The following is a 24,241-nucleotide window of genomic DNA, read 5'->3' on the forward strand; positions in this document are numbered from 1 at the left end:
GCAGGGGTGGGGCTAGTGACGCCACTGCCGCAACCTCGTACACGGGCGGGGCGCGCGCACCTTTACGCGCTCTGGCGCCCCCTCCAGCCCTAGCCCCTGGCCGCGGTACTGCGCATGCGATTTGGCCGTCTCCGCCGCCACCTCAGTTCCCGCCCCTTAGGCCAAGGCCGGAGAAGTCTCCTGTCTCCGCGCCCAGCCATGCTGGGGAGAGAGACGGGGTTGAGAGCGAAGGGGGCGGCGGGGTCCCCGTCCCAGGAGAAAGTCCCCTTCTGAGCCAAGTGGATGACTTTTGGGTTTTAACCATTTTATTGTTTAACATGGCAAGCACTGAAACCTGCCCAAAGCGGAGATTCCAAGGGGTCCAGAGCAGCGAATCCCGCGGCTCCACAAACGACCCCTTCCCATCTTTTAGGTAGCCGCTTTTCCAGGAGGACGAACAGAATGAACCCCCCACAGCGGGGCGATTCTACGGCACGAAGCGGGATCAGGGCGAGGGGTGCGGAGCGGGACGAGGAATCCCGCAGGAGGGGAAAGCAGAGTCTGGGTGGGGAGGGTCCTATCCGAGGGAGGAGTCGGGCCTCCCCCGGACACAGGATCGGGACAGGGGCGGAGAGGTTCAGGCTGAATGTCGCGGGAGAATTCCGTCCGACGCGGAGAGCGAGGCCTGTGAGCTGTGGACTGTAATCCTGTCAGATAAACAGCCTCGTCGCGGGAATCCCGAGGAGGACGCAGAGTCTGGGGCGAGCATAACGGGGGCCAGGCAGGGGCGACGAGAGATGTACGGTCTGAGCCGGTAGGCGCGGCCTACGGTGCAGGCGGAGAGCTCCTGTTCGATCCTGTCTGAGGCGGGAGCAGAGTCAGGGCGGGGAGCTTGTCTAACGACGCCGGGCCCGAAGGAGGCTCGAGGGGTGCGTGCGTCGGAACCGGTCCAGCGGTGGGCCTAGGCCCCCTATGCGGGGCTCCTCGATGCAGAGTTTAGGATGAGGCTAAAGGAGACGATGGGGAGGAAGGGGGAGGTCAGCTTTTGAGAGGATGCTTAAAGCATGCTGGCCGGCCCCAAGTCTGGCCCCAAGTCCTCCTCCTTGTCTCTGGGTTCAAACGTAAAACCTGTGGGCCGAGCTGCGCGCCCACGCGTGCTGGCGGGGGAGGGATGTCTGGCCCGGCTGGGCGGGGTGTGGCCTTTGTTCCTAAAGGGGGCTGGGTGTCGGTGGGGCTTTGTCTCTGCGCCTGCCTTTGTTCCCGTCCCAACGCAACCCCCAAATCCGGGGCCCGCCCCGCCCCTGAGCTGAGTGGTAGCGGGCCTCTCTCCCACCCGGTCCGCGGGGCCACGCCCCACCATGGAGTGGCCCGCCCCCTCCGTGCTGCTCCCCCAAGGCCCTGGCCTCAGATCCTTGCTTCCCTTCTCTGATAAGTGGGAAGGAAAGTTGGCTAGTGTGTGGGGAGAGGTGTGGCAAATAGTAGCGATACTTGCTAAGCATTTTCCACGACCCCACCCCTCCCTGCGCCCCAAGATCACCGATAAGGGGGCATAGGAACTACCCATACAGACCCAAACTTCTGGGGCAGGAACCAAGGTGTCAGGGCCAGTCAAAAATAAGAAGTGGTGGTAGGGCACCTGGGTGGCTCAGTGAGTTAAGCCTCTGCCTTTGGCTCAGGTCATGATCTCAGGGTTGTGCGATCAATCAAGCCCCACATCAGGCTCTCTGCTCAGCAGGGAGCCTGCTTCCTCCTCTCTCTGCCTGCCTCTCTGCCTACTTGTGATATCTCTCTCTCTCTCTCTCTCTCTCTCTCTGTGTCAAATAAATAAAAAATAATAAGAAGAAGAAGTGGTGGTAAAGACTGTAGGAGTGGACTCTCCTAGGGGACTACCTCCAAACACCTGTGGGAAGGACGGGTTCCCCAAGGGAAACAACTGTGGGGGTCCTGACAAGGCACTGAGAGAGCAGTGAAGGAGTGGTCAGAGACAGTTGGAGGGAGCCTAGAGGTTGGCTGAACTGGGGGGGGGGGGGTCCTCTCAATTGCTCCTAGTATGGGCCCCGCCATAAACTATAGCAACAGGCCCTGCGGTTTCAGTAGCTCATGCTTTTCTCTCTAAACAGGACCTCCTTCCTCCTGGGCCCAGTACTTTCCTTCCCAGTACATGGCAGTCACACAATCAGGGTATAATCAGGTGCCAGCAGCAAGCAGGCCTTGAAGATTCCCTCTATGGTCTTATCAGGTACCAGGCCACTACAGCTCCATTCACCACATGCACAAACCAAGTCTTCTGAAGTGCCAGGACAATCCTGGGGGAGGGGGAATCAACTGGGAACCAGGCTCAGGCAGAGTAAGAGAAGCACAAGGGGGCACCCCAGGGTAGGTGGAGGCAGAGGAGGCATACAGGTGGGCAAGACCAAGGCAGAGGTCCAGATGTATATGGCAGGAAATGGGTACATCTTTGCCCTGTACCCTTAGTAGGCCAGACCAAGTAGTCAGTGGTACCTTATACTCTCATTCTCTGTGCTCATTGCTCACCCTTTCCGCATCTCACCCTTCCCAGTCCTGGAATACTGGAAACTGTCTACAGACAGTCTGTAGACAGTTTCCTGCAGACAGAAATCAAGGGATAAAACAAAGTGTAAGAGTCACCCAGATTGGGTGCCTGGGTGGCTCAGTGGGTTAAGCCTCTGCCTTCTGCTCAGGTCATGATCCCCTGGTCCTGGGATCGAGACCCGCATCGGGCTCTCTGCGCAGCGGGGAGCCTGCTTCCTCTCTCTCTCTCTCTGCCTGCCTCTCTGCCTACTTGTGATCTCTCTCTGTCAAATAAATAAATAAATAAAATTTATTAAAAAAAAAAAAAAAAAAGAGTCACCCAGATTGCATCCAGACCAACCACTGCTTCTTTTGAGCACCTAGCTGCAGGCAGCCCTCTCTCTTCCCCCCAGACTCCATACCTGCACCTGGCTCTCCCTGTAAACTTCAGGTGTCACCGCCAAAGCCACTTCCTGGGGAGGTCTGGTAGCTGCATCACTTTAGTCTCTCTCCATCTTCACAGATTTCATTTGGGACTACACAGCCATGAAACTTGCACAACATCAGGAATGTACTTAATGCCACTGAATTATATTTTTGTTCTCTTTTTTTGGGTTGTTTTTGTTTCTTGTTTGTTTGCTTGCTTGTTTTAGAGAGAAAGAGCTTAGGCGGAGAGGGGCAGAGGGAAAAGAAGAGAGAAATCCTAAGCAGGCTTCACGCTCAGCACGGAGCCTGATTCAGGGCCTATACCACAACCCTGAGACCATGACCCAAGCCAGAATCAAGAGTCAGATGCTCACTCAGTCAGATGCTTAACCGGCTGACCACCCAGGAGCCGCTGACCCTTGGGGCACCTGTCTGGCTCAGTTGGTAGAGCATGCTACTCATACCCCCGGGTTGTGAGTTGGAGCCCCAAGCTGGGTATAGAGAATATTTAAAATCTTTATAGGGGCGCTGTGTGGTTCAGTGAGTTAAGTGTCTGCCGTCTACTCAGTTCATGATCCCAGAGTTCTTGGATGGAGCCCCGCCTTAGGCTCCCTGCTCAGCAGGGAGTCAGCTTCTCCCTCTCCTTCTGCCCCTCCCACCAGCTCTTGCGCACGCATGCGCTCTCTCACTCTCTCAAAAGTAAATCAATCTTTTAAAAAAGAGGTCTTGGGGCACCTGAGTGGCTCAGTGGGTTAAGGCTCTGCTTTCGGCTCAGGTCATGATCTCAGGGTACTGGATTCGAGCCCCACATAGGGCTCTCTGCTCAACAGGGAGCCTGCTTCCCCGCATCCCTCTGCCTGCTGTTCTGCCTACTTGTGATCTGTCAAATGAATAAATAAAATATTAAAAAAAAAAAAAAGAGGGCTTATTAAAAAAATAATAAATCTTCAAAAAAATAAAGAAAAATAAGAAAGGACAAATGAATGCATGGAAATGATGACTATCTCGACCCTGCCGGTTTTGTGAGCTACAAGATGAGATTAGGGTTATCTTATTTATTATTTTAAGAAGGCTCCCTGCCGAACATGGGGCTTGACCTCATGACCCCAAGATCAAGAGTCACATGCTCCTTTTTTTTTTTTTTTTTTTTTTTATTTGACAGAGAGACAGCGAGAGAGGGAATACAATGCAAGGGGAGTCGGAGAGGGAGAAGCAGGCCTCTCACTGAGCAGGGACATGGATGCAGGGCTCGATCCCATGACCCACCTAAGCCGAAGGCAGATGCCTTAGGACCAAGCCATCCAGGTGCCCAAGAGTCACATGTTCTGATTGAATCAGCCATGCACCCCTGAGTTATCTTACTTTTTATTTTTATTTTTATTTATTTATTTTTTAAGATTTTATTTATTTATTTGACAGAGAGAGAGATCACAAATAGGTAGAGAGACAGACAGAGAGAGAGATGAGGAGAAGCAGGCTCCCTGCTGAGCAGAGAGCCCAATGTGGGGCTCGATCCCATGACGCTGGGATCATGACCTGAGCTGAAGGCAGAGGCTTTAACCGACTGAGCCACCCAGGCACCCCATCTTACTTTTTAAAATCTTTTTAAAAACTGAGTTAAAATCCGTGTAACATCAAATTTATTATTTTTAGCTATATTAATGTATACATTCATGGTGCACCTGGGTGGCTCAGTTGGTCAAGTGTATGACTTGATTTCAGCTCAGGTCATGATCTCATGGGTGGTGAGGTTAAGCCCAGTATTGGGCTTCTTGCTCAGCAGGGAGTCTGCCTAAATATTCTCGCCCTCAGCCCCTCCCTACACTGGTGCGCATAGACACGGAGGTGCTCTCTCTTTCTCTCTCAAATAAATAAATCTCTCTCGTTTTTTTTTTAAGATTTTATTTATTTATTTGACGGAGGAAGAGCACAAGTAGGGGGAACACCAGGCAGAGGGAGAAGCAGACTCCGTGCTGAGCGGGTAGCCAAACGCAGGACCGATCCCAGGACTCCAGGATTGTGACCTGAGCCAAAGGCAGACCCTTAACCGACTGAGCCACTAGGCATCCCGAAATAAATAGATCTTTAAAAATAAAGTGCACAGGGGTGCCTGGGTGGCTCAGTAGGTTAAAGCCTCTGCCTTCTGCTCAGGTCATGATCCCAGCATCCTGGGATGGAGCCCCTCATCAGGCTCTCTGCTCAGCAGGGAGCCTGCTTCCTCCTCTCTCTCTGCCTACTTGTGATCTCTGTCAAATAAATATTCTTAAAAAATAAAAAAATAAAGTGCACAGGGGCGCCTGAGTGGCTCAGTCAGTTAAGTGTCTACCTTTGGCTCAGGTCATGATCCAGGGTCCTGGGGTGGAGTCCACATTGGGCTCCCTGACCCTCTCCCTACTCGAACTCATTTGCTTTCTCTTGCAAAAATGAATAAATAAAACCTTAAAAAAAAAAAGTACATTCAGTGGCATTTGATACATTCACAATATTGTACAACCATCACCTCTATCTAGTCCTAGAACATGTTTATCACCTGAAAATGAAACCTGGGTGGGGCCACCTGGGCTGCTCAGTTGGTTAAGCGTTTGCGCCACATCGGGCTCTCTGATTAGCAGGGAGCCTTGCTTCTCCTTTTTCCTCTGCCTGTGCAATACCTGCCCCCCCACCCCTGCCCCCGTGAAATAAATAAATAAATAATCCTTTAAAAAAAAAAAAAGGAAACCCAGAATCTATTAGCACTCACTCCCCATTCACTCTCCCACCAGCTTCTGGCAACCACTAATCCACTTTCTGTTTCTATGAACTGTTTAACCTTTTGATGAAGGCTTGTAATTAGAGAGAAAAGCATACACATCATACCTCCAGTGAGCACCATGAGTCTCATAGCAAAAACTGGAATGTGTCGGGCTCCCAGAAGTCCTCTGTGTCTCCCAAGCAGCCACTGCCATCTTGACTGCCACCACAGATGAGTTTTGGTGGTTGTATGTAGAACCACACAGGGTTTGCATGTCAGTGTCTTGCTTCTTTTTCTGAGTGCACATCTGTGTGGTTCTATATGGCCTTGGTTCCTTGCATGCCCTTGTTGTGTAGGGCCTTACTACACAAATACCGTACAGTCTGTTTACACATTCTCTTTTTGACTACACTTCGGTCTCCCTCCTGTTTGTGCTGTCATAAACACAGACGTTGCCCCATACATGTTTTGTGACCACACGATGATTTTGCAGCCTCCCACAAATCAAGAGAAAAGGCCTAAGAATGACACCTACTTTGCCAGCACCTTTATCTTGGACTTAGCCTCCATAGCTGTGAGAAGCCAATTTTGGGTGTTTAAGCCACCTAACAACAGTACTTTGTAATGGCAGCTTGAGCCAACTAAGTGTCAGGTTTCCCTCTGCCTCACCCTCATAAGGGTTCACGTGACTTTATAATTGGAGCCCACCCCAATAATTCAGGATAATTTCCCCATTTCAAGATCTTTAATTACAACTGGAAAGATCCTTTTTCTTTTTCTTTAAAGATTTTATTTATTTATTTGACAGAGAGACACAGCGAGAGAGGGAACACAAGCGGGGGAGTAGGAGAGAGAGAAGTAGGCTTCCTGCTGAGCAGGGAGCCTGATGTGGGCTCAATCCCAGGACCCTGGGATCAGGACCTGAGCCCAAGGCAGATGCTTAACTACCCCTGATCCTTTTTCTTAATAAGGTAACATGTCAAGGAGCCAGGGATTAGGATGTATACATCTTTGCGAGTCATATTTCAGCCTACTGAAGTCTACATTTCACAGATGGGAAAATCAGTCAACAGAGAACAGAAGTTGTCCACAGCCCCACAGTCTGTAGGAGTCCAACCCAGTCCTGTGCTCAGGGGGTGCCCTCACCCTTTCCATCTGCTTTCTTCCCAAGGGAATCTGCAGCTCCCAGGGAGGGCAAGGAGGGAAAGGACAGGAGACCCACAGCCCAGAATTTCATCCCTTTTTCTTCAGAGAGGAACCAGGGCTCCTGGGAGAAAAGACTGATTCCAAGGCTAAACAGGGAGGGTCCCGTGAGCCTGAAACATCTTGTTATGCCACAAAATAAGTGCCCAAAAAATGACAGGAACATGTTAAAAGTACACAGAAACTAAACCTGATGATACAATTCAAGCATCAGAAAAAATTGCAACTGTCAATTGTTCTCAAAAAGGAGAGACAGGAAAATAAGCCCATCTGTCACCATTTGATGTCACTTTTAAGCTGACCCCTCATTCTGGGAATTCAGCACTGATCCTGCCTTCCCAAAGGGAACACATGGCCCCAGTGCTTGCTTAGATCATTAAATTCTAGAATTCAGAAAATATCATTTCCCAACCCATAATGAGATTCCTGAGGTCAGGATTATCAGTTGTATACACTCCGAGGGTACTAGCGGGTGAAGTGTGAATATGATCATTTAGGAGGGGGCACGTGAGTGGGGAGCAGCCAGTCAGCCTGTCATTGCCCCCACATTAGAGTCAGCAACACAGAGACTCTTCAGGAGACAAAACAGGACCCATCCACCACTCTGTGAGAGGTTCCAACCAGTGTTTGGCCAGAAACCCAACAAGCCTTTAGAGCTCATTTCTCATCCACAGGAGCTAAAGGAAATACTAGAGGGAGGGAAAGAAGTAGCCAGTGGGCCCATCCAGAAGTGGGGGATGTCCCACCAGAAACTAAGGTCTACTGTCCTTCAACTGTCTTCACAGAAGGGGCTGTATATTTATAGCCAGACACGAGATCAGTGACTCCTAGGGTAAGGCAGGGATGGATACAAACTGTGCAAAGGAAATTTTAAGGGGAAGGATAATGTTCTAAAACTGGATTGTGGTGGGGTGCCTGAATTCCTGGGTACAGCATGCCACTCTTGACTTCGGGGTTGTGAGTTCGAGCCCCATGTTGGGTGTACATTAATTAAAAATAAAAATTAAAAACCTTCTAATAAAAATAAATTTTAAAAAATTAATTAGTTAGGGGCGTCTGGGTGGCTCAGTGGGTTAAGCCTCTGCCTTCATGATCTTGGGGTCCTGGTATCCAACTCCATGTCGGGCTCTTTGCTCAGCAGGGAGCCTGCTCCCCACCCCCCGCCTCTCTGCCTACTTGAGATCTCTGTCAAATAAAAAAACAAAAATTTAAAAAATTAATTAAACTGGATTGTGGTGATAGCTGCACAATGATGAATATGAATTTGCTAAGAATCCTTGAAGGCTACCTGCAAGGGGTGTATTTTGTGGCATATACACTAACCCTTAATAATTTGATTTTAGGGTTTGTATTTTTAGATTTTATTTTTTTAACATTGTATTTATTTATTTGAGAGCAAGCAAGCAAGCACAGAAAAGCAGAATCCCCACTGAGCAGGGAGCCTGTTGCAGGGCTCAGTCCCAGGACCCTGGGATCATGACCTGAGCCGAAGGCAAATACTTAACTGATTGAGCCACCCAGGCACCCATTAATACAACTTTTATACAATATGGCCCGGATAATAAGACCATAAAGAGACATTCCACTTCATTAGTCATGAGGGAACTGCACATCAAACCACTACCTACCAATTCACACCCACTCAGGGGTGCCTGGTTGGCTCAGTCAGTAGTGTGTGCAACTCTTGATCTCAGGGTTGTGAGCTCAAGCCCCATGTCCGATTCCGAGCATGGAGAGTCTGCTCTCCCTCTCAAAAATTTCAAAAAAAATTACTTAATTAATAATCTTTATTTTTTAATAGCTTTGGTTTTTTGTTTGTAATTTTTTAAACCCAGATATTAGGAAGGTTTAAATTCCTTGATGTTGTTCACATATTTCCATTGGACAGCACTGTTTTTGTTGTTGTTGTTTTTTAAAGATTAAATTTATTTATTTGACAGAGAGAGTGGGGGGGAACACGACCAGGGAGAGTAGGAAGGGGAGAAGCAGGCTTCCCCTGAGCAGGGAGTCTGATATGGGACTCGATCCTAGAACCTGAGATCATGACCTGAGCCGAAGGCAGACGCTTAACGACTGACCCACCCAGGCGTCCCAACTTTGTTTGTTTGTTTTTGTTTTTTTTAAGATTTTTGTATATTTGACAGACCACAAGTAGGCAGAGAGAGAGAGGAGGAAGCAGGCTTCCCACTGAGCAGAGAGCCCGATGTGGGGCTCGATCCCAGGACCCTGAGATCATGACCTGAGCCAAAGGCAGAGGCTTTAACCCACTGAGCCACCCAGGTGCCCCTAATAATTTTTTAAGAAAAGGACAATAGCAAATGTTGGTAGGAGTGTGGAGAAATTGGAACCTTCCTTCATTGCTGGTGAGAATGTAAAATAATGCAGCCACTGATTAAAAAACAGTTTGGCTATTCCTCAAACAGCTACACATAGATTTACCATATGACCCAGCAGTTAACTTATAGGTATGTACTGGGTGCCTGGGTAACTCAGCTAAGTGTAGGACTCTTGGTTTTGTTTTGTTTTGTTTGTTTGTTTGTTTGCTTTTTAAACATTTTATTTATTTATTTGAGAGAGAGAGACAGTGGGAGAGAGTATGAACGAGGAGAAGGTCAGAGGGAGAAGCAGACTCCCTGTGGAGCTGGGAGCCCGATGTGGGACTCGATCCTGAGACTCCAAGATCATGACCTGAGCTGAAAGCAGTCGCCCAACCAACTGAGTCACCCAGGTGCCCCTTGTTTTGTTTTTTTAAATATTTTATTTATTTATTTGACAGAGAGAGAGAGATCACATGCAGGTAGAGAGACAGAGAGAAGGGGAAGCAGGGTCCCCGATGAGCAGAGTCCGATGTGGGGCTTGATCCCAGGACCCTGAGATCATGACCTGAGCCAAAGGCAGAGGCTTTAACCCACTGAGCCACCCAGGCACCCCTGACTCTTGGTTTTGACTCAGGTCATGATTTCCAAGTTATGGGATCGAGCCATGTTTCAGGCTCTGTGCTCAGCATGGAGTCTTCTTGAGATTCTCTCCCTCTCCTTCTGCCCCTCCCCCATTCTCTCTCTCAAGTAAAAGAAATAAAATCCTTTTTAAAAATAAGGAGTGCCGGGGTGGCTCAGTGGGTTAAGCCTCTGCCTTCGGCTCAGGTCATAATCTCAGGGTCCTGGGATCGAGCCCTGCATAGGGCTCTCTGCTCAGCGGGAGGCCTGCCCCTCTGCCTACTAGTGATCTCGCTCTCTGTCAAATAAATAAATAAAACCTTAAAAAAAAAAATAAAAAGTGTAGGTATATATCCTATTGAAAATAAGTATTCAAACAAATCCTTGTACAGGAACTTATAGCAATACTATTCACAGTAGCCAAAGGTGGAAACAACCCAAAGTCCATTAATTGATGACTAGATAAATAAATGTGGTATTTCCATACAATGGAGTCTTATTCAGCCATAAAAAGAAATGAACTGATACATAGTACAACATAGATGAACCCTGAAAATATTACACCAGCTGAAAGAAATCAGACACAAAAGACCGTATATGGTATGATTCCATTTATATGAAATATCCAAAACATGCAAACTCATAGAGACAGAAAGTAGATTAGTGGTTGCCAGGGGCTGGGGGAAGAAGGAAATGAGGAATTACTGCCAACGGGTACACACTGTTTTTTGTTTTAAGATTTTATTTATTTGACAGAGAGAGCACAAGCAAGTGGAGTGGCAAGAAGGAGGAAAGGGAGGGGGAGAAGCAGGCTCCATTAAGCTCCCCTGCTAAGCAGGGCTCAATCTCAGGACCCTAGGATCATGACCCAAGCCGAAGGCAGATGCTTAACTAAGCCACCCAGGCGTCTCCAAGTTTTTATTTTGGATTAAGCAAAATGTTTCTGGATTTGATTGAGTTGGTGGTTACACAACATGGGATCATACTAAAATCCACTGACTTGTTCACTTTACTTTTTAAAAGATTTTATTTATTTATCTATTTTTTTGAGAGAGGGAGGGAGGGGGAGAGGGAGAGGGAAAGAGAATCACAAGCAGAGGGATTGAGAGCAGAGCCTGATTCGGGGCTTGATCCCACAATGCTGAGATCATTACTTGAACTGAAATCAGGAGCTGGATGCCCAACTGGAGAAGCCACCCAGGTGTGCCTGAATTTAAAATGGTGAATTCTGTTTTATCTGACTTTTACCTTAATTTAAAAAGGGTGAGTGCTACTTCTGGATCAACAGGGAGCGAGGAACCTGGGCAGCTCTGAAAGGGTTCCTGGCAGAGACAAATCAGCAGTCAGGGCCCACTTGTGGATAGCTGGTGACCTGGGAACGGGGACCGGTTATGCTAAGGAGGAGCTTCCGAAGACAGGTAACTAGGAAATCATCCTTGGTTTTTTGGGTTTTTGTCTTGGGTGTGGAGCCCAACATGGGGTTCAAACCCACAACCCTGAGATCGAGGCCTGAGCTGAGATCAAGAGTTGGATGCTTAAGTGACTGAGCCACCCACCCAGGTGCCCCATCCTTATTGTTTTCAAAGATCTCTTTATTTGTTTTACAGAGAGCACACAAGCAGGGGGAGGGGCAGAGGAAGAGGGAATCTCAAGCAGACTCCCCACTGAGCACAAGAGCCCAACATGGGGCTCCATCACAACCCTGAGACCATGACCTGAGCAGAAATCAAGAGTCAGACCTCAACCGACTGAGCCACCCAGGCACCCCCATCCTTGCTTTTATTTATTTTTTAAGATTTTATTTATTTAACGGAGAGAGAAATCACAAATAGGCAGAGAGAAAGGAGGAAGCAGGCTCCCTGATGAGCAGAGTCAGATGCAGGGCTCGATCCCAGGACCCTGAGATCATGAACTGAGCCGAAGGCAGAGGCTTTAACCCACTGAGCCATCCAGGTGCCCACCATCCTTGCTTTTAAAAGATGCATTCTGGTGTTAAAAGAGGAGAGCTGAACAGTGTATCAAGCACAAAGAGGGCAGGGTAGAGAACAGACCATGTCATGAAGGAGGGCCGGAGTCCAGCAGGACAGCTGGTAAAGGCAGGATTGGAGAGGCTTCTGCCTCAGTTGCCCACAATGGCAAGGAAATACTTTTTGGAACAGAAGCCATGGGCATAGCACCTGAAGAGAAAACAATGAACAATGTAAACGAATTTAACATCTGGGGCGGTGGCACAGAAGCCTAAGCCAAAGTGACCCAGACCTCATATTGTGTGACTCAATTCAGGTGAAATGTCCAGAAAAGGCTAATCTATAGTGACATTAGATTAGTGGTCTCTGGGGCGCCTGGGTGGCTCAGTGGGTTAAGCATCTGCCTTTGGCTCAGGTCATGATCTCAGGGTCCTGGAATCCAGCCCTACCTGCATGGGGCTCTCTGCTCTTCAGGGAGCCTGCTTCCGCCCTCCCCCACCCACCTCTGCCTGCCTCTCTGCCTACTTGTCATCTCTCTTTCTTTTTTTTTTTTTAAGATTTTATTTATTATTTATTTGAGAGAGAGACAGTGAGAGAGAGCATGAGCAAGGAGAAAGTCAGAGGGAGAAGCAGACTCCCCGTGGAGCTGGGAGCCCGATGCGGGACTCGATCCCGGAACTCCAGGATCATGACCTGAGCCGAAGGCAGTCGTCCAACCAACTGAGCCACCCAGGAATCCCTTACTTGTCATCTCTTGTCTGTCAAATAAGTAAATAAAATCTTTCAAAAAATAAAAAATAAATAAAACAGAGAGGCATCTGGGTGGCTCAGCCGGTTAAGCATCTGACTCTTGACACTTGATTTTGGCTCAGGTCATGTTATCAGCTTAGGTCATGATCTCAAGGTTGTGAGACTGAACTCCATGTTGCCTCTGCACTCAGTGGGGAAGTCTGCTTAAGATTCTCCCTCGCCCTCTGACCCTCCCCCATCCCCTCTCTCCCTAATAAAAAATTTGAAAAATAAAAAACTTTAAATACAAACATATGGCGCAGCTGGCTGGCTCCGTCAGAGGAACATAGGACTCTTCCTCTCAGGGTGGTGAGTTCGAGCCTCAGGATGGGTGTAGAAATTATTTTAAAAAATTAGTAAACTTTAGGGGTGCCTGGGTGGCTCAGTGGGTTAAGCCGCTGCCTTCGGCTCAGGTCATGATCTCAGGGTCCTGGGATTGAGTCCCACATCGGGCTCTCTGCTCAGCGGGGAGCCTGCTTCCCTCTCTCCCTCTTTCCATCTACTTGTGATTTCTCTCTGTCAAATAAATAAATAAAATCTTTAAAAAAAAATTAGTAAACCTTAAATTTAAAAAAATTATTATATGTGAAAAAAAAAAAAAAGACAAAACCAGAAACATACATCTGGCTTTAGAAGAACTGTTAAACCAGGGTAGGACCAAGAAGCCTTGAAGGTACAGAAGTACGCAGGTGTGCCACCTCCCTCCCGGGGCTTTCTCTTTCGCCTACAAGCTTTGCTTAAAAAAAATTAAAAAATAATAACTTTGTGTGTGTGTGTGTGTGTGTGTACTAAAAGCAGGACAAAGAAAAAAAGGACAGGGAGGCTGGAAGGATCTGTGGGTTAAACCTCTGCCTTTGGCTCAGGTCATGGTCTCAGGGTGCTGGGATCCAGCCCCACATCAGGCTCTCTGCTTGGAAGGGAGCCTGCTTCCCCCACACCCCCTGTCTGTCTGCCTACTTGTGATCTCTGTCAAATAAATAAATAAAATCTCTAAAAAAAAATAAGTGTCTGACTCGACATGAGATTGAGCCCCACGTCTGGCTCCACACTCACTGAGAAGTCCACTGGACATTCACTCCATCTACTCCTATCCTGGTTTGTGCACTCACTATCGCAAATAAATAAATCTTTCAAGGGGAAAAAAAATGGACAAAAGAAGAACATTTGGTAATTTGGGGATGTGAGCACTCCAGTGTGTGCTATATTGCACTTCGTGTTTCTTGGGGGTTTTTTCACTTTTCAAAATTAAATCATGAGCCCCATGTAGGACCTGGTGCAGGGACCCAGGAGAAGTGACCATGGTAGTTGTGTTATGGTTATTTCAGTTTAGGTCTCTTACTTCCCTGATGTCCCCACCTCTCTGTCCACAGACTAGCAGATGCTCTTGTCTTTTACATATGAAAGCAAATTAAACCTTTTCTCTCTATGTTGCAAATACTCCTCACCCATTTCCACCCCCATCCCAACAGTCCCTGAGGTTTCTGTTTTGCTAAGTCCCGTAGGTACCTTGCTTTATCTGACCCACTACTCCTACCACCTTTATGCACTCCCCCTGGGGCTGGGCCTGGGTTCCCTCCAGCCCTTGCCCCAGCTTCCTAACCCTCATCGATACAGAAATGGAACCTATTACTGCCCTTCCCCCACCCCAAAGGGATCCTCATTGCTTCTGTCTTCTCGGGAGAACCAAACTTTCCACTGCCATAGCTGCCTTGGCTGGGACCTCCCTCAGTCCCTCCCCTATCTGCCTTGTATCGGGAAGCACTCTTCCAGAGAGGTGCTTTGTACCTAACCCCTGGGCCAAGGGGAAGCTCCTGGCTGCCTGAGGTGAGTACTTGAATCTTGGAACCTGTACCCTACACTTGGCACTATCCAGCCCCAGGAAGGTAGCGCTAGGCTGGGAGACAGTGGGACCTGATCGATACTTTATCCGTGGGCAGTGGCAGCCACAGGAGACCCTGTTTGAGAAGCTGGCTAGAGAGGGAGGTTAGGAACAGACTGGGCGGGAAGCAGGACTGAGTCTTCTGACCTAAGCTGTGCCTCTGGTTGTGAGGGGTGTGGGGGTGTCGGGTACAGTGCTGAGGTCCTGTCGGGTCCTACTGCTGAGGAGGCCCAGTCAATGAGTAGTTTAATTTCTTCTCCTTTCACGTGTCTGTGACCATTGCAACCTCACAGGTTCTTCCCTGGATGGTCCGTCAGCTGGTGCCATCTGCCTCTTACCACCCTGCCTCTAAGACTCTAGGACCTGGCCCAGAAGGTCTGGTATTTGCAGGCCACATTGACCCCCTCCTTGGCTTATTAAACCTGTATCCTTGGATATACTATTTATTCCTCAAAATGCACAACCCACAACCCCTGTGATAAGGTCTTTAGAAGGGAAAGTAAAATCCATGTCTCCTCCAGGCTTGTGACACGGGAGGCTGCAGCTCCCACTGCCACTGCTGCTGAACTGCACCTCTCCCTCCTGCCTCCCACTGGGTCAGGTCCTCCACCTCATCCTCATCCATGAAGACCTTCTCTTAAGCCACCCACGTCCTCCCCTTCCTGTTGAGGTATGAGCTGCCGTTGCTGCCTTTTAGGCCCCCTGTGTTTGCTGCCCCACAAGACCCACCACCCATGGGTCCTTAAAACATGCAGTTGGGACTGTGGTCCTCCCCCTCTCCTCCCACAGCTCCACAATCCCCATAGCAGCTCAGCCCACAATTCACTCACTTTCCTCACTTTAGGGAGGGCCACCCGCCCTCCTCAAAGCCCTCATGCATGCCTTTCCACCTGCCTGATGTTACAGCCATGTGTCTGGATCATTCCCTCTCTTTCTCACTCCCGAGTCCCTCCGCTTATAGCACAGTGTAATGAGACCACCAACGTCACTGATAAAGCCTTGTAAAGCAGAAACAAAGCAGCACTCAGCAAGGGAGAGGCAAGGAGAAGGAATCTGTCAGATGGGAAACAGCAGCGTTTAGCAGAAACGCACTGCGTGCAGGCCCTGACCCTCTGGCAGCTAGATTCGTTCCCTGTTGTTACTTAACAAAGTACCACAAACTCAGTAGCTTAACACAACACTATCTATTAGCTCCCTGTTTTACCTGTCAGAAACCCAGGCATCGTCCTCTGCTCCAGGTCTCACGAAGGCTGCAATCAAGTTCTGGGCAGGGCTTGGGGCTCTTCTGGGAAGCTCTGCGGGAACATCTGCTTCCCAGCCCCTTCAGGTCATCAGCAGATTCCAGTTCCATGTGTTTGTAGACTGAAGGCCCTATTTCCTCGCTGGATGTCATGTGGGCCTCGTAGACTCTTGACTCCCCCCTGTATTTCTTATCACATGGGCTCTTCCAGCTTCAAAGCCGGTGGAATCCCTCTACTTCTACTTCTCTCTGCTTTCCTCCTCTGTTTTTGTTTTTTTTTTTTTAAGATTTTATTTATTTATTTGACAGACAGAGATCACAAGTAGGCAGAGAGGCAGGCAGAGAGAGGGGGGCAATAGGCTCCCCGCCGAGCATAGAGCCCAATGTGGGGCTCAATCCCAGGACCCTGAGACCATGACCCAAGCCCAAGGCAGAGGCTTAACCCACTGAGTCCCCCCGCACCCCTCCTCGTCTGCTTTTAAACAACCTATGATGACCTCTGGCCGAGCCAAGCAATCAAGGATCATCTCATCTCCAGGCCAGCGGGCTGTCAACCTTAATTATATCTGCCAGGTACTGTAACTATACGTAAGTCCTGCACGCAGAATCTTGGAGGGGGGCATTTTTAGAATTCTGCCTCCCTCCAGGAGATGACTTACAATGTCTCAGAATCCTGTGGAATCAGGCCCCCAACAGGATGACGCTGCTGTTAGCTTCTCTCTTTCTGCTGAGGTAGTAGCAGTTGTCTGTCAAGGTGAGGGACACAGACGACCCCCACCTCTACAGGTCCTGGGACGGAAGACAGGGAGGCCCTGAAGTCAGGGAGAGTCCCTAGAGGCATGGACAGGGCCAATCCATGTGAGCAAGTGCTACAAAAAGAGGGAACAGCACAGGTCACCCTCAAGGTAGGCAGAACCACAGACCTGAGGAATGAGGAGTGATAGGACCGGAGAGCGGCCACTGAGGTTGACTGGAGAAGACCCACGGGGCAGGGCAGGCCATTCTGAGGGGCCCAGATTCTGAAGAAGGGCACTGAGGTCATTAGACTTGGGGTTTAACAAGGTTCCTCGGGGCATGGGCCACAGGATTGGCTGCCAGTGGGGACAGTGGTTCCCCTCCTGACCTTCAACGCGTCTACAGCACAGGTGATCAAGGCGGGAGGCTGGTACACGGATCTTGCCCTCATCCCGGAGGCTGAGTCCGCAACCCTAGCCCCATGCTGGATTCCACACGCGCTGCAGGAGGCACGGGGTCCACCGAGGTCTCCGGGAATCTTCCGACCCTTCTGTCCTCCCGACTGCCTCTAGCCCCCACGAGCAAAGTATAAAGCGAGGCCAGCCCACCACTCCAGCCCCCGGCCTGGCTCACTGTGTCCTGGATAGCCAGCCCCATCTCAAGGTCCTCGAAAACCATGGCTGTTTCCTCCGCCCGCAGACTGTCTCCGAAAGAGACTGCTAGAGCCCCCCGTCCTGGCAGACGCACCACCCATCTCTCCCCTGCCCTCCCCTTACTCTGACGCGTGTCCCAAGTGCTGCGTGCCGAAGGGAACCTTCGTTCACCGCTCGCCCTGGGGCGGATGCGCCCAGTGTGTGTGGGACGGGGCAGGGGCACAGAGACCGGCCGCCTCCACCGTCCACCAGTGACCCAGGCTCGGGGGCGGACGATGGGAGCCGGAGCCTGGGGGTGGTGTCTGCCCCTAGCTCCGCTGCTCTCCCCGCAGGGCTGGAGTCCGGGGTACCTACGGCTGGTTCCACTCTTGCTACGGGCAGAAGGCCGTCCCCTGGGGTCGCAGTGCAGTCGAAGCCGGCTGAGACCTACCTGGGGCTCCGGGCCGCCTTCCCGACCTCCGCGGCCGCACCCCAGTGCCAGCCCCGCGGGGAGCTCGCGGGAGCGCGGCCCAGAGATTGACAGCGCAGGCCCCGCCTCATCCCCGCACCTCGGGCCACGCCGGAAGCGTGCTCGGGCTCCGACCTCCCTCACTGCCCCGCCGCCCGAGCCTAGGCGACTTTAGTTCCCCCTCCGGCTAGAGCCGGAAGAGCGGCCTGGCCGCGGCGGCCGATCGCCATAGAAACACCGGAAACGTGCTCTGACCGAGCGCTCCCCGGCCCCACGGCGGCCGCAGACTTGAGTTCCGTCGGCGTCGCACCCCGAAAGTGCGGCCTTGTCGGTGCTGAGCGGGAGAAAGCCACGTCCAGGCCGAGCGCCGCGGAGGAGCCGAAGGTGCGGGGTGGCGGGCATCCGCCGCCGCAGGGCCGGCGGGCGGGCCGGGGGAGGGGCGACGGCGCTGGGCGTGGCGCGCAAGCGGCGGCCGTGAGGGGGCGCTGCTGATGGGGGCCTGGCTCCGGCGATCGTGCGGAGGCGGGAAATCCGGGCTGGCCGGGGTCCGCCACTGGCGCCGCCGGGGCGTGTGCGAGGGGACCCCCCCGCGTTCGGGCTGGGGCGCGGGCAGCCGAGCCGAGCATGGGGGAAGGTGCTCCGAGCGCGGCGCACGGCAAGGGCTGCGGCGCGGCAGCCCCCACGCGGCGCCACACCCGGGAGGGCGGGCCTTTGTTCTGCGGCACGGAGAAGGCCCTGCTGCGCCAGGGCTGAGCCGAGGCCGGGAGCCGGGCGGCGGAGGGCCGGAGGCGGCCGGCGGCGCGGGTGCGGGCGCGGGTCGGTGCGCAGGCCCCCGCCGCCCGCGCGCGGATCTGAAGGTCTCTGGACGGTGCGTGAATAGAGACGGGAAAGGGGCTGGGGCACAGGTAACGCACGCGCACACACCGGGCGCGTTTGAAGAAGCGCCAGGAATTTTGTTGTGGCCGTGGAGGGCGCGGAGTCCGGGAGGGTCCCTAGCTGTCGGGTCTGCTCAGGCTCCCTCTGCCTGTGGCGCGGGGAATAGGTTGGGAGGCGGGGAACCCAAGGGGAAGACTCCATCGGCCTGGGGAGTGCAGGTGTGCGAAGTGGTCCGTGATGGAGTGAGATGTGGAGCTTGCAAGGGGCGAAGGGCTGACCCGCAAAGAGGAAAGGGGACCTGGGGGTGAGGAACCGGAGGGGGGTGAGTCCGAGACCCCGTTAGACCCGGAAGGTTAAGAGAGGCTGCACTCCAGGGCTATGGGACCCGGACTGCGCCGGACTGATGGAGAGGGGGTGAGTGTCAGGGTGCGTCCTGTGTCCCAGCCGTTCTCTGATGGGGTGCGCGGGGCTGGGTGCAAGATGAGCCAGGTATCCCATCTTTGTTTGATAGACGGAAGACTGAGCCCTACTCAGCATGGGACCTGCTTGACCCGTGAAGTAGCAGAGCTTCTCAGATTTCTGGGGTTTCCTGGGGAATAGTGTCCCTTCCCCCTTCCAGTGTCTGACGGTGGGCAAATCAGGTAGAATTAGGAGGCCACAGTTTTGACAAGAATTATCCTGATCTGGAGGCCGCTGCTGCACCACCTTTGCCCTCCCAACCACACACCCTGCACAGTCCACACAAGCCCCTGCTCTATGCCACCCCCACACCTGTGCCCTGCAAGCCATATCAAGAGTCCAAGAACCAGGCCGCAAGAGGTTCCTCCCTACCTGCTGTGGGGGTTGGCAGAGACCATGTATTTTTCTCTTATACGGCACTTGTCAGGCTGATGCCCAACTTACTCTCAATCCTCTGTGACTCTGCATACCCTCAATTGCTTAGCCCAGGACCCAGGTCATGCCACCCCACCCGTGAGAAGACCTCTGTATACCCTAGTTAATATAACCTAATTCCAAGCCAACAGACTTGGGTCTCCACAGGGCCTTGGATGCTCCAAGGAGGGGGGATGTGGCAAAGGAAGATCAAAAAGCTGCTTGGGGAGGAATCACAGCCGGCCAGGAAGGGGAGTGGGTAAGGTGTGGCAGCCAGTTCTGTGTAGGGGCCCCTGTGGTCTCCTCCACAGAGCTGTGCCATTGGAGGGGGACTTTGGGAAGGTTTATGGATTTGGAGTTAGGGGAAGGGTGGGTGGACCAATATAGGGGAATTTGAGCTCTTGGACCCTTCTCTGAGAAGCAAGCAAGACTGGGAGGGAGGCAGATCTGGGGTATTCCCAGCCTTCCTGCAGGGGATGTGCTGGGTGCTTCCAAGGAAGAGCTGCGGAGGCCATAGACTGCGGGGTGGGGTTAGGTGAGGCCGGTGTGGTGTCTGTGGGACAGAACTGTCATGCCTTTTTGGGAGGGCTGAGGTTCACAAAGCCTGGGGTTGTGGTGTGCCTGTGGGCCTTGTCCTGCAATAAGAGCTTGAGGGACAGGGACAGTTGGGGGGGTGTCCCCCACTGACCTCTCTCCCCCATCCCCTCATGCGGTGCAGATGGCGGCGGCAGAGGCAGTGCACCACATACACCTGCAGAACTTCTCCCGCTCGCTACTTGAGACACTCAATGGGCAGCGGCTGGGCGGTCACTTCTGTGACGTAACCGTGAGGATCCGCGAGGCTTCGCTGCGTGCACACCGCTGTGTCTTGGCTGCTGGCTCGCCCTTCTTCCAGGACAAGCTGCTTCTCGGCCACTCCGAGATCCGCGTGCCACCGGTGGTGCCGGCGCAGACTGTGCGCCAGCTCGTCGAGTTCCTCTACAGCGGCTCGCTCGTGGTGGCACAGGGCGAAGCCCTGCAGGTGCTCACGGCGGCGTCGGTGCTGCGCATCCAGACGGTCATAGACGAATGCACGCAGATCATTGCCCGCGCCCGCGCCCCGGTCCCAGGTGCACCCGCGCCCCTCCCCACACCCGTGCCCCCACCTCTTGCACCTGCGCAGCTACGCCACCGTCTGCGCCACTTGCTTGCGGCGCGCCCTCCGGGCCACCCAGGCGCGGCACATAGCCGCAAGCAGCGCCAGCCAGCGCGCCTGCAGCTGCCCGCGCCCACTGTGCCCACCAAGGCCGAGGGGTCAGAGGACCCCGCCCTGCCAGCGGCCCCAGAAGACGGCGGCGGCGACTGCGACGAGGAGACCGACGATGAAACTGACGGTGAGGACGGTGAAGGCGGCGGCCCGGGAGAGGGCCAGGCGCCCCCTTCCTTCCCTGACTGCGCCGCCGGCTTCCTCACCGCTGCCCCTGACAGCGCGTGCGAGGAGCCGCCCGCACCCGCCGGCCTCTCGGACTACAGCGGCGCCGGGAGGGACTTCCTTAGGGGGGCCTCGGCGGCCGAGGACGTGTTCCCGGAGAGTTACGTGTCCGCTTGGCAAGATGAGGATGGCACTGCCGCGGAAGCCTGCCCCCCGGATACCCCGGCTCCGCCTGACTGCGTCCTGTCCGGATCCCGCGTCCCCAGCGTGAAGACCCCGGGCCCCCCAGTCTCGATTTTCCCTTTTCATCTGGGCGCTCCTGGGCCGCCTGCGCAGCCTTCTCCCGCACCCTCCGGGCCGGCTCCTGCACTCTCCTCCGCCTTCTACCCAGCGCTCCAGCCAGATGTGGCCCCAAGTGCGCCTCCGGGGGAGGCACCGGCCCCACCGCCTGCTGCTCCTGCTGCGGCCCCCTCGGGCACCCCTGCCCGAGCCCCAGGTGCTGCCGAGTCACCTGCCTATGAATGCAGTCACTGCCGCAAGACGTTCAGCTCACGGAAAAACTACACCAAGCACATGTTCATCCACTCCGGTGAGCCAGGATGGATCTCTGAGCCCCTTGGTCATTAGAGATTCAAGCCTGAGAGAGGATTGGGCACTGGGCAAGCGGGTGGAGGCACTCATGCTGTTTTGATGCTCTTTCGTGACCCCAGGGGAGCCTGGAAATTGAGCCCCAAGTGTGACATGTAGGGGGGAGGGGAAGCCCCTCCACTGGAGAAGGAGGAGCTCCTGCAAGTCCCCTACCTCGACTTATTGGTGCAGGAGGAATCCTAAGGCTGGGTAAAGGAGCAAGAACTTGCCCAGAGCTTTTGGAAAGCTGGCAGTGAAGCCTTTACTCACCGTGATCTGGGCTGATCTGGAGGAACAGAACCTTGGCAGGGATAAATAACCAGGCTGGGAAGCAGTGCTGCAGGGAGCCTCCTGGGTCTTCTGGCTGTCCCTGGGTTCATTGACAGACTGGATGGAGAGAGGATGAGTTCGCTGGCCTAGGGAAAGCATGCAGAGTAGGCAGAGAGGTGCCCTGATCAAGGCTGGGGGTGGCAGATGGGGCTGCATTGTGGGGACGCTACAGCTGCAGAGGGAGGAAAGGGAAGCTCCTTGAAGACCATGGGGCGGTCCCCTAAAACCTCAGCTCATCTGGGAGGTGCTCTGCAGTGGCTGGGGGAGAGACAGGGAGTATGCTAGGGTGAGCAAGTGGAGACTGTGGCACTAGAGGCTGAGGTGGTGGCTGGCAAGTCCTGGGTGTGTCCCCCCCCCCCCAAGGGGGGATTCTCTAGGGGCTCAGGTGGAGGACAGGGGTATGGAGAGTCAAAGACTGCCTGCGGGGCTGAACTGGATGTTAGGAAAAGCAAAGATTTGGCTGGGAGTCCTGTGGGAGTGGAGTGGGGAGTTCTGCAGGGCCGGGAATTTGGGATTTCACTGTGAATGGATGGGAGGGCATCAGTGTTCTGAGGTAAGTAGTGACTGAGATGTGGTTTACACCATCATCCCCACCTGGCTGTCTTGAGATGAAGGGGAGAGGATACAGATATAGGTATTCAGCCTGTGGAGAGCTGCCAGGGGCCCCAAGGTAGTGCCAGCCAAGATTTGGAGCTTTGTGTCGCCTTAGCCAGGTGCCAGGCCTGGTTTGTCTGGGGGAACCCCCTACCCAGGCACTGCCCTGCAGTCCCTCTGCCACTGAGATGGGTTTTTTATTAATACCTGATGATTTAAGAGCTAACACCGTCTGCGCCACCCCAGGAACATTATAGCTGCCAGCAGACAAAGGTTCTGGGCAACAGGGGCTTCCAGTAGGGGTGGGGGGCAGGTATGCCTGCGTCTCTCCCAGTGTAAGCCTACTGGGCCTTGCAAGACTGTCCTCAGAATGGTGGCCAGCAAGCAGAGTACAGAATGCTCCATGGGCATAGCAGGAGTGGGGGGAGGGGAAGTCCCTAGAGGTGGGGGACTAGTGATCAGTCACGAGGGGCAGCGTTATCTCAGACCAGCAGGAGTCCCTGTTTGGAGGGTACCTGTTAGAGTTGGGGGCCCCTGACAGTGGTATCCCGGTATGATGGTAAGGGTCTGGGAAAGAGGTGTCCCCGCTGAGTGGGGAGACATACTGGGTCATGTTGGGGGAGGGTCCCTGTTGAGCTGGAAGGTCCGGGGGATGAGGGGGGTGAGGGGTGGTCCCGGGAGGGAGTTTCCCTAACGGGAGAGGGGGATTCTGGGAGGAAAGGGGAGAGCCCCTTCCCAGCTGACATACCCTGTCGCCCATAGGGGAGAAGCCCCACCAGTGCGCCGTGTGCTGGCGATCTTTCTCGCTGCGCGACTACCTGCTGAAGCACATGGTCACGCACACAGGCGTGCGTGCCTTCCAGTGCGCGGTCTGCGCCAAGCGCTTCACGCAGAAGAGCTCGCTCAACGTGCACATGCGCACGCACCGGCCGGAGCGCGCGCCCTGCCCCGCCTGTGGCAAGGTCTTCTCCCACCGCGCACTGCTCGAGCGCCACCTGGCCGCGCACCCGGCGCCCTGATCCGGTTCCAGGCCGCCCTTGGCCGGGATGGGGACCTCCGTTGGAACTAGGCCACAGCCGCTGCGGGACCGGTTCATACCTGCCTAGATGCCTGGACCACGCTCCCACCGTCAAACCGCACTTTCCCCAGAGCACAGGCCTTCCCTCTCCTTCCACCCTTCTCCCCAGACCTGACGGGGGTCCAGCCTGCCTGGGGAGGAGAGGTCCTCCCTCCTCCTTAGACCCTTCTGATCGTGGCGGGCTGGGATTGGTCAGGGACCGGCCATCCCTGAGAACTAAATCACCTCTGGCCTAAACTCGAACTGGCTGCCCAGACCCTTGGGCCAGGCCCAAGGTTTGTGGCTTGATTGGGGTGGATTCTGGAGTTGCTCCTCTGTCCCAGTGTAAAGCTGGGCATGATCCTGAACTACCCCTCCCTCAGTATAGCGTCTAGGGGGCTCAGGTGGACCCATTGTGGACTGGGACAGGGCCTCAGGACCCCCGCTCTCTAATAAAGTACTGTGGGCCATGGGTTCCAAACTCGGAAGCTGTGAACTCCCAGACCCGTGCATTTCTCACCATCACAGACTGGTTGTGGGCGTCGGGGCTCAGTGCCCCTGTCCCTGGGCAGCTGACCCTAATCTCCCAGGCTCCTTGGGCGGAGACAGGACCGCACGCTTGGCCACTCATGCTTCTGTTCTCCGGGTGGGAATGGGATGCTTATATGACTGGCACTTGGCTCTTATAGAGCCAGCCCTGAGGTGCACTTCGAAGGGGGAAGCCATATGTGGAAAAGACGCAGATTTTGAGGCCTTTCCCACCAGAACTTTAAAGCCCTTTGGACTTTAGGCTCCCCTCCCCCATTCTCTTGGGCACAATGGTTGAGCACCTTCCTTGCGGGGGGGGGGGGGGGCAGGGGAACACGCATCCAGGGAGTCTTTGAGGCCAGGCAGCCAGGTGGGCATCTGAGCCCCAGGATGCCTACCCTGACCCGTAGGTTCTGAAATGCAGGGG

At 53.6% G+C, this 24,241-nt stretch overlaps 1 protein-coding gene and 1 long non-coding RNA gene across 4 annotated transcripts; one reads left to right on the forward strand and one right to left on the reverse strand.

Moving 5' to 3' along the window:
* Positions 1–287: 287 nt before the first annotated feature.
* On the reverse strand, positions 288–17,585 carry LOC309852649. The gene is made up of 2 exons (XR_014305299.1): positions 17,501–17,585; positions 288–986 (listed from the first exon to the last, which is right to left on the reverse strand). It is a non-coding gene; the product is annotated as an uncharacterized lncRNA (long non-coding RNA).
* Positions 17,586–17,637: 52 nt separating this feature from the next.
* On the forward strand, positions 17,638–23,774 carry ZBTB45 (zinc finger and BTB domain containing 45). 3 transcript variants are annotated; one of them, XM_082709604.1, is made up of 3 exons: positions 17,638–17,902; positions 19,986–21,267; positions 22,992–23,774. In XM_082709604.1, the coding sequence occupies exons 2-3, from the start codon at positions 19,986–19,988 to the stop codon at positions 23,246–23,248; spliced, it is 1,539 nt and encodes a 512-aa protein (XP_082565730.1). In that variant the 5' UTR covers positions 17,638–17,902; the 3' UTR covers positions 23,249–23,774. The 3 variants fall into 3 exon arrangements, with proteins under 3 accessions (XP_082565730.1, XP_082565729.1, XP_082565731.1); XM_082709603.1 differs by lacking the exon at positions 17,638–17,902 and adding an exon at positions 18,001–18,386; XM_082709605.1 differs by lacking the exon at positions 17,638–17,902 and adding an exon at positions 18,411–19,526.
* Positions 23,775–24,241: the final 467 nt, after the last annotated feature.

Source organism: Mustela nivalis (genome assembly GCF_964662115.1).
Source record: "Mustela nivalis genome assembly, chromosome: 18".
Classification (NCBI taxonomy): Eukaryota; Metazoa; Chordata; class Mammalia; order Carnivora; family Mustelidae; genus Mustela; species Mustela nivalis.

Excerpts from the sequence above, each read along its gene's own strand:
- ZBTB45 (XM_082709604.1), top strand. The coding sequence starts at position 19,986 with ATGGCGGCGGCAGAGGCAGTGCACCACATACACCTGCAGAACTTCTCC. Across the intron at positions 21,268-22,991 it reads GCACATGTTCATCCACTCCG|GGGAGAAGCCCCACCAGTGC; the intron begins GTGAGCCAGGAT and ends TGTCGCCCATAG.